The sequence below is a fragment of the Corapipo altera genome, unplaced genomic scaffold (genome assembly GCF_003945725.1).
Source record: "Corapipo altera isolate COAL_440 unplaced genomic scaffold, ASM394572v1 75, whole genome shotgun sequence".
Lineage (NCBI taxonomy): Eukaryota > Metazoa > Chordata > Aves > Passeriformes > Pipridae > Corapipo > Corapipo altera.
In genome coordinates, this window is record NW_020884887.1 from 9,845,397 (window position 1) to 9,856,667 (window position 11,271).

An 11,271-nucleotide genomic window follows, 5' to 3' on the forward strand; every position below is an offset into this window, starting at 1 on the left:
AAAACTTACCAGTGGGTAAAAAAATACTTGTGAATGCTGGAGATCTTGAACCTATAACCATGACCCAGAGGGGTGAGCTGGAATGCCTGGTCAAAAGGCACTTCTGTGTCTCAGCTTTCCCAGCTGGTAAATGGGAATGAGGATATGGGAAGGGAAGTCCTTCCAGATCCATGACACCAAGTGCTACATAAAGGCATGACATTAATAAGTGTATTTTACCTCAGTAGCTGTCAGTATTTGCACAAATGTCCAAGGCCCTTTAAATCCTCCTCTCTTTCTCCCTTCAACAGGATTTTGGATGAGGAATTTAGCAGGTCAATTGTGTGAAAACTGAGTGAGAAACATTTAAACGTCCAAGCCTCTGAAACAGCATGGAAGCTCCTAGAAAAGCTGATCCTGGTAAGGATTTTTGCACCAGTGCTGGTTCTGAGTTATCTCTGACCTGGCCATATCTTCTCTCTCTGTAAAAACAAGCTAAAACCGTCTAATAGCCCTCCTCAAAAAAATAACCCCACAATACTCCAAAGGAAGCAAAATCATTAATTTTGAACCCAATGAATATTTAGTTTCCTGACTCTTGGGTAAATATTAGATAGATTCCCAATTTCAACCTGAAGGAGTTTATTTGGCTGCTGTTCACAAGTCAGACACAGCAAAAAATCAAAGAAATCTCTTTTGATTCAGGTTGGGTAATATTGCCTGAGGGGTAACATCATTTTCATTTCCACACATCCAGCACTGGCACAAAACGGCATGGACAGGTATGAAAAGTAGATCATGGATCCTTGGTGCTAAAATTCCAGCTGATAGTTTCATCTTTGTGTAAATAATAATTACCAATAAAAATGTTGCTTGAAAAAAAGAGAATGTGAAAAGAAAAACACTGTTGCATTTGATAAAGCAAAATTCTTTGCAGTACTGCCAAAAGAAAAAAAAATAAATAAAAAACAAAAGAGAGTTAAAACAAATATAGCTCTTAAATAAAAGATCCAGGTACCAAAGAGCAAAATTTAATGAAAGCCAAAACTGTTAAATATGGAATCCTGTTGAGAAAAAATGTCAATGTCTTTAAGAGTTTTACCGTTACTCTATTTTTAAGAAAAGTGTAGTAAAAATACATATTACAAGTTTACATTTTCCACGCTTTTGTCCTATTCATCTTTTTTTTTTTTTTTTTTTTTTTTAAACCCCTCCACTCATCAAAAGCCTTTGACAGCTGCATCTCACATCTTCACATCACAGGTGGCCAGTCCTTGCACTGCTGCTGCTCACGAGACCGTCCAACTGCCGTGACCTGCTGCCACGTGGTCTTGTTTTTGGAGGAGGATGGGGCACTGATGGGTCTCAACAGCCTGCTCCCAACACAGCAGCCAGTGGTGCACTGTCATGGCAAGGTCCAGGACACGTCTAGGTCAGGAGATCCGTCCGAGGGCTCTGGGCATGGAAATGGGCCAGCTTGTGGGATGCCTCCACTGTGCTAGCACTCACACAGAACTGAAGGCAAAATTAAGAAAAGCGGGTTAAAAATAATGATAAACAACAGAAACATCCTGAAGTGGAGTTTGGAGTGGCTGATAACAGAGTTCATGTTCAGTGATGAGAGATGAAGGCCACAATGGTTCTCAGTGGTGGGAGTGAGGAAAACAAGCTGGCACAAGGCATGCTGTGCCCGGGCTTAGGACCTTGACTTTGACTTGCTGGTCTCCAAAGTGTTGCATGACAAGTGGGTAAGTGGAACAGGTGCTGCAGACCAGGTTGGTGTTAATGGTGGTAAATGTATTGCTCTGCACATTCGTACACCAATGGAAACTGGTATTCACACAGCTTCCAGTTGTACTTCCAGATTCTCCACGTAGACCTGTGCCAGTCATTTGCCTCCATCATTTTTTCTTCACCTGCCTCCCTTCTTTTACTGCTCCTCTCTTGCAACATTGCAGAAAAATAAAGAAGAACAAAAAAAGAAAAAGTGAAGAGAAAAAAAATCAGAAAAAGCAGCTCAGAATGCCCCAATAGCAGCTCAGTCCCCAGATAGATATTTGTTTGGCCCTGTGAGAACCTTTGAACTTAATTTGCCATCAGTGGTGGGCATGTGAGATGGGACAAGGCTAAATGGGGTCACTGTGGTCCCTGCTCCATATATTTTCTCCCTCTCCAGATGCTCTCCTGATAATCCTTCACTTCTGGGGAAGTGTCTCGTGCCCACCAGGGTAGGAAGCGTTTGTCTGTCCATGCCAGAGATTCACAGAAAGAACCTTTCGTGCAGTTTTAGAAAACCATCCTTGCCCCCTTGATCTCCATGCCCGTGGTTGGAGTCCCAGCTGCCTGTCTGGCACTGTGTGTTTCTGCAACACTGAGTCTGGGGTCAGCAACCTGCTCTCCTGGCTTATGGATGCTTCCCACTCCCTAAGGACACAGCAGTGGGAATCTGCTACTGTTGGCTTTGTACCCAAACAGGCCACAACTTGACAGGGACGTTGAGTTTGACCAGCCCTGATGCTGTTGAATGTCACGGTTAGCTTGAATTAAGCTCTTGTAGGATCTCATCCTTGGTTTGCTTCAGCAGCTCCTTCCAGGAATCCATTCTGGCCAACTATCTACAAAATGTCCCTATTAGTTAGAAAAAATGGCCATAAAGGGATTTCAGAGCAGAAAGGGATTTCAGAGCAGAAATATTCCCATTGCAGCCCCATGACTTCTAGCATGTTGTACTGGTTAATAGGCAGCCACCTAGAACTGAATGTCTTGAGATCGTCTATTCCTGGCTCACGGTGGTTCCCTTAAGTGACCACCAAAAAGGGAGCACACACAGAAGCTAAGCAATGAAGAAATGGTTCACAATTGCTTATTAGCCCCCAATAACCTCGGCAGGAGAGTCTCACATGATGGGAAACCACTTTTACTTTCCCTCTTGCTTAAACAGCAGCCACGACCATGATCTTAGACCAACCATCTCCTCCAGTCTGCCACGCATCGTGCTCTCCACTCCAGGCACACGATTCTTCTCTTGAACCATCACTCATCATCTCTGGAAGAATTACTGCTTTGTCCTCAGCTTGCCTGGGGTTTCCAAACTCACCCATGACTTTTCCCCCTATAAAACAGCCTCATGTTTTTGTTCGGGTTCGTCTTGCATCAAGTCCTTCCCGCTTCAGGGAGAGCCGGTCACAGCTCTGTCTGCCTCGTTGCAATAACTCCACAGCCTGAGTTCACAACAGAACAACAAAGGCAGAATCACGATAGACAAAAGGGGTCAGTGATGATGCCCTGCAGGGAGTTCAACTTGCCATGTATCGTTTTGTCTTTTTTGCTGTTAGTAGCTCAGACATTGTGGTTTGCACCCCAAACTAAACCAGATTGAAGGACTGAGCAGGGAAGGGGAAAAAGGCTGATGTTACCCTGACACCACAGGAATTAGTAAGAAAAAATATATATATTGCACACACTAAGACTTATTAACAACCAAGTTAAAACAAAATGGCATAGTCCTCATAAGTGTTCCAGTGGTTCTTTGATCAGGGACAGTTCACGAGTCTGTTAAATCCCATAACGCTCTCCTTATTGCAGTACAGACCTGTTTCTGTTCTCCTGCCGGTGGATCTGTTTGCAAATAAAAAGGGAAATAGATTTGATTTCCTTGAGAAGATCCATCCAATTGTCCCTTCTGTCATCATCGTTTGTCTTGTTGTTGTTGGGTATGTTTTTTGGCTCTGGAGGGGTGGAGTTGGGCTGTCCTTGCTCTCACCCAGGCAATGGGTCAAAAGGCCAATTATAATCCCGTAGCTCCCAGGGACATGCCAGTGCTGTGGCTCATGCATGGAATCGTCTGCATGGATTTTGGGAAATCGTGGCTGACCACACGTCCATTTTCTCCACTGCCTCCTGCTGCAGCCGGCCTGGGAAGGGTTGATGTCCGTATGGCTTCGTTGATTGATTGCTGTGGGATTAAACAAAAACCCTTTTTAGGAAAGACGGGGGGGTCTCCCCCTGTCCTTAACAATGTTGGAAAAATTACAATATTAACCAGTGTTGTCCTTCTGTCACTGTTCTCTCCCTCCTTGTCTCCATTCAAACTCTCACTTTCTGCATGTCCCCCCTGCGTCTGCTCTGTTAATTCGCACCTCTTCTACATGCAAAATTAAATGTTTCAGCAGTATTTTGGGGTATAAGGTATCCGTGCCATATGCAAAACCTATTCAAACTCTACAACATAAGAACAGTCATCCTGGATTTGAGCAGAGGTATTATAAACACTTCCCCCATAGAGATGCTATTACTACTCCAGGCCTGTTCTGCAGGGTGGACTCTGACTCATTGCAAGCATATGTTAAACTTTCCTCATGTGAGAAATTGAGCATGTGCCTATGTTTTTGTCCACAGTGATGACTGAGGGAACTAGGAAATGCAAACCTAATTCAGGAAACCAAATCTTATCTTCCTGTTCCAGATAAAATGCTTGCTTTCAGAGACCTAAGGAAACCACCTGGGTAGAACAGTTAAGCTAAAAGATGAAGTCACTTTGGTTTCTTTGCACTCAAGCTACCTCCAAGAGCACCATCATTCTTTCTGGTCTGGAATATTCAGGTGAAGAATGATTCATAACAGATAAATCTGAAACAGCTGCTCAGAACCAGTCAGCTTAATGCTTTGCTGAGCCTGGACCAGCCTTGTGGTCTGGTGGGATCTGCAAGTCATCCAGGGAATCTGTAAGGACTTGCTGAGCAGAGGTTGGGTTCAGAGGGGTGTCTGGGCCAAAACCCAGAGAGAGCCTGGGCTCTGCTGACTGGCTTTGTGGGGCAACCAGTAATGGGAGTCAGCCAAAGGGACAAGCTCAGAGAAGGTGTTAACACTGGGAAAATCGACTCCTTCCCATAGTGGCTGGTTTTAACATGGCAAAAGCACCACAGGCTAACACTGACATGAGTTAGTGAGTCATTTCAACAACACAGAGAAGCCAGCAGCAGGACAGAATCTCCTTAAGACTAAAATTATGGAGGTGACACTCTTTCACTGTCTATTTGGGCTATGCCTAGCTTTACAGTGCAGGCAGAAATTATAATTTAATTTTTGTATTCCCAGGGACATTAATTGCTCACATTATCTTACCCCTGTGCTCAAGAAACCTCTCATTGCCTGTAGAATTTTCTGAACCTCAATGGGAAAAGAGCTGCAGCACATTGTCAGTGCATTAGAAATGTCATTATTGCTGAAAAACCATTATGCATGTTGTGAAATGGTGACATAAAACCCAAAGAAGCTGTTGCTTATTCTACTTTTGATTCTGGGTGAGTTTCAGTGAACTAAAAATCTGTCTGGATTTTTTGAAATTCACTTCATACTTCATATACTCATACCAAATTCCATGCTCATGGGAGAGGTCAAGATGAGGAAGAAAAGGGATGTGTTATGTATCCCACTGCCTCCTTGTAGACTGTGGTATCTGTATAAGAGACTGCCTGCTAGTCATCTGAGCCAAGATATACTTGTTCCACAGATGCTGCACTAAATGTGTACCCCCAAATCTCTCAAATCTAATCCACTCTTGACATGACACTCTGAAATTTAGGCACACCAAAATTTAGGGCTCAAGCAGATTTGGGTTGTAGAAGTATGCTTCTGCAAGACCACAACAGGGTGGAGTTAAAAAAAAACACTACATGAGACATTGGAGGCCTATTTATCTCTAAGAGGGCAAATAATTCTGAATTTGGAGGCCCACATCATCCATTCCAGGGCAAAAATGCTATGAGCAGATATTGCTGTTGTCAGCCTGGAAACAGTGCCAGCAGGGTGCCAGCAAAGGGAACAACAGGATGTGATTCGTTACTGTGCTCCCCCAGTTTTATCTTGCTGTTAACTGCTTGGGTTTGGAGATTTTTTTCATATTGCAGTAGCACTATCACACCAACCCCAGCATGCTTCATCCATGCTGCACAAGATTGCCATACTCTGCTTTTGTTAATTTTGAGGAATTTCAACTTGTTCCTGTTCCCATTTGTGCTATGATTTCGCTCTATATCTGGATTTTAAATTAGCATTATGCCACATGTCTGATCTTGCATCAGCTCCCCACTACAGCGTTTTGACCCTCTCTTAGCTTCCTCTGGTGTTCCTGTTCCTTTCTAGCAGCTGAGTGACACGGTCCCTATGTCTTGGCTTTCCACCCAAGGTCTGGGCTGCATCCGTCTCTGAAGGCAGCTTTGGAGTTGGGGTAGGACCAGAGAGAAGGTGAGAAAGGCCGTGGAATGGGTTGCCACCTTCATCCGCTTTGATTCACTTCTGGACTTGTAACAAAACTCGATTAAGGCAACCAGCATGGCCAGTCCGAGCCCTCCGATGAGGATATAGAAAACCCCCGCCACATTGCTGAGACTCAGCGCGCTCGTCTTGTCCTGGAAGAGAAAGGAGAAGGAGGAGGGGGAGGGCACGTGGGAAGGAGAACAACAAAATTAATATGAAATTGCTCTGGGAGGGATGCTGCACAATATAGCAATGTTGGCATTACATCATCTTTCTCTTCAAATGAAAAGTGGCATTTCTAAGAGCATTTTTAAATTTTTTAATTCAGTGTCTGGTAAATCTAACGTTTCCCTCACACAAACAAATAAACATTTCTTCAGCAATGAGACTCTTTGTAAAGGTTTGGGATCTCTGTTTTTCCATCAGCTAGCTTAAACGCTTGTTTTACCCAAAATGTCTACTTTGAATTATTGATTAAAGGAGGAAAAAAATTAAAGTTTTCCTCCTCTGTGACATTTGCTTGTCCCTGATGTCTCGCCTGAAATAACCTGTTCTCTTGGAAATGCTCATTCCTTCGTTCCTAGATTGTTTCCCCCGCAAATTCTGTTGCTGGGCAACACATCAAAATGGCTGGGCTTTTTCCTTTTTTTTTTTCTTTTCCTTTTCATTGTTAGGGTTGAGGTGACACCTGAGCTGTCCTCAGAAACTCATTTGATTTCTATGTAGTAGGGCAGTTATTTCATATGCAATCAAGACCCGCTGATGCATGTCTAAGCTAATTATTTGGTTGGCAATAAATAGGGCTATTAATGGGCTGCAACTCACATTCAGCATCTACATTCTGATTTTACAATTGCCTAATGAATTGCCATGGCTCTCTGGGGAAGAGGCAAGTATCAGAAATACTCATTTCACTGTGAGAGAAACCAAGTGATGTCACCCAGTGCAGCTTTCAAAACCTTCTCTTCCATGTTGACCAGGTTGAGTTGGGAATAATCTGGGCAGCAACAGGACCCCAAACTTGGCTGAGCTCCATGTACAAGGCTCCTGTTTGTAGGACAGGCTTTCTCTGTAGTGCAACCAGACAGAGGTTCCCTGCTCCACGGTTGCTGCTGCTCTGCAATATTGACTCGATACCTATTTGCTGGTAGAGATTCTGCAGGGCCAGCACAACAGGTCAGTGCAAATCTGTTGGAGTGACCAGAGTCTGACCAGCACTGACAGCCCTGCTCCCTGGATGTGGGAGGACAATTGCATACAGCTCATTTGAGATGTAGCCACACACTTATGTCGATGTCTGTAGAAGTGTCTGCAGTTGGTAAAGAAGCCTCTGTGCAGCTCTTGGTGTTCTTCTGTGCTGCTCTATGGACACATGGACCAGTGGGTGGCACAGCCTGTTCCTTGCCCTTGTAGGACAGTTGATTCACTTCCTTTGCTTGGCAGGTTTTACAATAAGCAACCCACACTTTTTGGGAAGGGTGAGGATTCAGGAAGCAGGAAAGTATATTGGAGCCATGTTGAAAGGGTCCAAAATGGAACACCAACATGAGCATGGAAGGTTTCCACACAAAATCATTCTGCCTGCCACCAGCACTGTCTTTCAGGCGAGTATGGTTTGCAAAAGGATCCTGTCTTTTTCTGCATCAGGGTTTGACGGCAAAAAAATTAACCCTCAGAGCATGAAAATACCTCAATTCTCAAAATGAGAAAAACCTGCTCCTGTGACAGAACAGAACATACAGGAGGGTTTTTTTCAATTAGAAGAAAAGAGGGCTGAAGTCAAGAACACTAAAAAGAGATTTCTTTTTCTATTTCTCCTTCATCTGACCCACTGCACATGTGAGCTGCCAAGCTTCTGCCCAGCTGGAGCTCTTGCTGTGGGGTCTGGTATCATGGGGAGCAACTTTCCACCTGAACCCTCCGCTGAAAGATGCTGAAGTTGGTGTGGGGCCACTCCTGTGGAGTTTCAGTTGCTGAAAAAACTTCCACAAGTGATCTCATTTTCCATGCTTTGCTGATTGACATCGCTTTGACAGGAGATTTGCCGCTGTCACCGTGTGCTTTGCACTGCTGCAGATGTGACAGTTGCTGCTGGCAGGAAGGTTGGGTTTCTCCCTTCATACGCTGGTCAATTTGTAATCTTGCCAATGAAGCATTGGGTGCTTTCTGTAATGAGAGATTTCTACATTTTTCCTCTTAATTTCTGCAGTTTCAATATTTGCAGGATTATTTTATCTGATGTTTTCTAATCTGCCTTCGTGCATTTTTTCCTCCAGGCTTGACTTTACATTTTTTCAGTCATCTCTTCTCTGCAGATTATTGGGCATACTTTTAAGCACCAGCTGGGAAATGCAGGCAGTTTTTTAGAGAAGATATGGAAGAGCAGAGCAATTACTCTCAGGAAACTGGGTTGCAACACATCAGGTACTTTGCCTTTTAAAATTCAGTTTAAAGGGGCTACATCAGCTTCAGGGAGGGATAAAGACACTAGAGGTGGGCTACCCTCCTTGACATCCTAATCTTTTAGCCTGGCTCCTTAGCTGATTAGCACATACTCTCTGCTCAGAGGGAATAATGGAGACAAGGATGCAGGTGAAGCAGCCTGTTTGTCTCTAATTTGTGTTACTAATAATTTTCAGCCTATACTTTCACCTTGATTTAGCAGAAGTGTGGAGATCTCCAAGATATCAGAAACCCCCCAGCTATGTGAAAAAGAACGACACTGTAGAGAAGAGAAAACCTATTGATACTCTTACTCAACTAAATGTATCAGTGCAATCCATGCAATGGATCAGAGACTCCACAGGGGCCTTTGACTTGCAGACACAGATCCTTAGGAAATCTGTCTTCCTTGGCTCTGTTGGGCATGGGAATACAAAAGTTTCAGGTTTTATTGACTACAATATTTATTTCCACCCCCAGTTTGGGGTTCATGGTCCAACAGGGTACCTTCTCAGCTGGCTGCAGTGGCAGAGAAGTCTGGCAGCCAGGAAAGGCTGCTGTTTCTTAATTCCCACTTTCCTCCTGACACCAGCTGCAAAATGACCAGTAAGAGAGAAGAGATGACCCAAAGCAGTTTCCTGCACCACTACAATTCATTTCGGAGCTGTTGTATTTTTCTTGTATTTACTTTGCAGTAGAATTATTGTTATTGTTATTACTCTTACTACTACTATTACTATTATTACTGAGACAGTCTGGGTGAACTGAAAGTTGTCTTATCCAAAAGGTAAAGAAAAGCATCTTGAGGTACAGCAGTGGGCAAATCTGCTGGGAGGGAGAGAGCAGCCTGAGGTTCACCTCTGCTACCCTAATAAGGCTTCTCCCAAGGAGCCAAAGGCATGGGCAGCTTCAGGGGACACTGAGGAACACTGAACCAAGGGAGTGTGGCTGATGACAAAACCTGCTACCACAAGCCAGGCTGAAGAGTGAAATTGCTCCTGTGGTGATGTTTGACTTCTTGCTCATCCTCCTTTTTCTTTCCTTTTTGTTTCCTTCCCCCTCACAGCAGGACAGGCAGAGATGTTCTTTGGGCAGCAGTGACATCTCGTTGCTCCAATCAGCTGCAGAATCAGACCCACACGATGGGTCGGAAGCTCTGCATGCCCCACTGAGGTTTCGCCTGCTGTTTCCATGCATGATCCTGCCCTAATAATGCTTATAACAATAAAAAGTCCCAGATTATGCTATCTGCTTGAGAGGACCCTCCCCTCCTCTCTGCTTGGGCTCTGTGACACCAGATGCTCTCCTGTAGAGCTGCCCATCACGGAACCAGCTTGTTAGTGGGAGTGAAAATGTCACTGCTCGTCTCCCGCAGCGGCAGAGCGCCGACGTGGGGGGAAGATTGGCAGGCGAAAAGAGAAAGAAAAACCCATCTTCCCAAAAGCCCGGCCTTGTTGCTGCAGCAACCAGGCACCTTCCCGTCTGTTACTCTCAAACATGGCACCGTGTCCATCATCCCCTTTGTCATTATTTAATCCTCGTTGGCTGAAAGGCATTAGGGCCAAATTTGCCCACCAGGGCTGGTCCCTTCTGTCACCCTGCATGACCAGAGCCTATTGGCAGCACAGGGTGGTATCACCTCGAGTTGTTGCCATCTCCATAGAAGATGAACTGTCCTTAGAGCAGTTGGCAGCTCAAGACCCTGAAATTAGCTCAGTTGTTTAGAGCACGGTCATCATCAGAAGTTGAGCTTTTACCCCAGATGCTGGACAGACTTTACGGGAGCAAAGCCTGAAGCTCAGCGATGAAGGACACAGCACTGGTCATCGTCTTGGAGCTCTGCTGTGGGTCTGCCAGGGGATGGGCAGGAGCACATGGATGGTGGCTGCAGGGAGGAGGCTGCCCAGCATGAGAAAACACCTTCGGTTTGGGAACCTGCCAAAGGTAGGGCAAGGCAGTAGCAGGATTTGTTCCTTTTTTGTTTGTTTTGTTTTGTTTGTTTGGGGGATTGGTTGTTTTTTTGTTTGTGTTTTTTTTGTTGTTGTTGTTTTGTTTTGTTTTTAAATAAAAACACAGTTCTTGCAACTGGCGAAGAGGATTCAAAGATCCCTGTGGCTTTGATAGAGGTCCTTCAATTGCATTAAATGACCTGGATGTCCCTGCAAGCAGGTTGTTCCTTGCTATCATGCTCTAGAAAAAAAACTTCCTTATTCCCATTGTCTTACAAAAGCCACAGGAAAATGGAGAATCACATCCATCTGCTTCGACGTTTATTGTCCACCTCATCATTACCTTCCAACAACCCAAGGCATCACTTTCAAGCCCACAGGACATTTCATGGCCTGCAAAGAAAGCAGTCCATCTTGTGCTTGTTTGCAAAATGGGATCCTTCTAGGGAGCAGTCTGGTTATGGAGTGTCTGTCTCTCTTCTGGGCTTATTCCTGCTGTGGCAAGTAGAGGGGAGTGCAGGAAAGCTTGGAAATAACACCAGGAATGGGTGGAGGGTTTCTAGCTACATGAAGTGCTGGAGGTGACTGTGCATGGAGAAACCTCGAGCTTGAGGGAAAGAGTGGCTGCCACATGTTTACAATG

The 11,271-nt window shown here is 44.7% G+C and overlaps 1 protein-coding gene across 6 annotated transcripts in view; it reads right to left on the reverse strand.

Moving 5' to 3' along the window:
* Window positions 1–604: 604 nt before the first annotated feature.
* Window positions 605–11,271, reverse strand: part of GRIA1 (glutamate ionotropic receptor AMPA type subunit 1) — a 119,047-nt gene continuing 108,380 nt past the window's right edge. For 5 of the 6 annotated variants that reach the window (XM_027643787.1, XM_027643785.1, XM_027643786.1 and 2 more), the window contains 2 exons: window positions 6,255–6,389; window positions 605–3,955 (listed from right to left, as the gene is read on the reverse strand). In XM_027643787.1, coding sequence (XP_027499588.1) covers window positions 3,767–3,955; window positions 6,255–6,389 — 324 coding nt within the window. In that variant the 3' untranslated portion in view covers window positions 605–3,766. Of the gene's footprint in view, window positions 3,956–6,254; window positions 6,390–11,271 lie in introns of those variants that run through there. The other variant, XR_003527680.1, reaches the window with a different exon arrangement.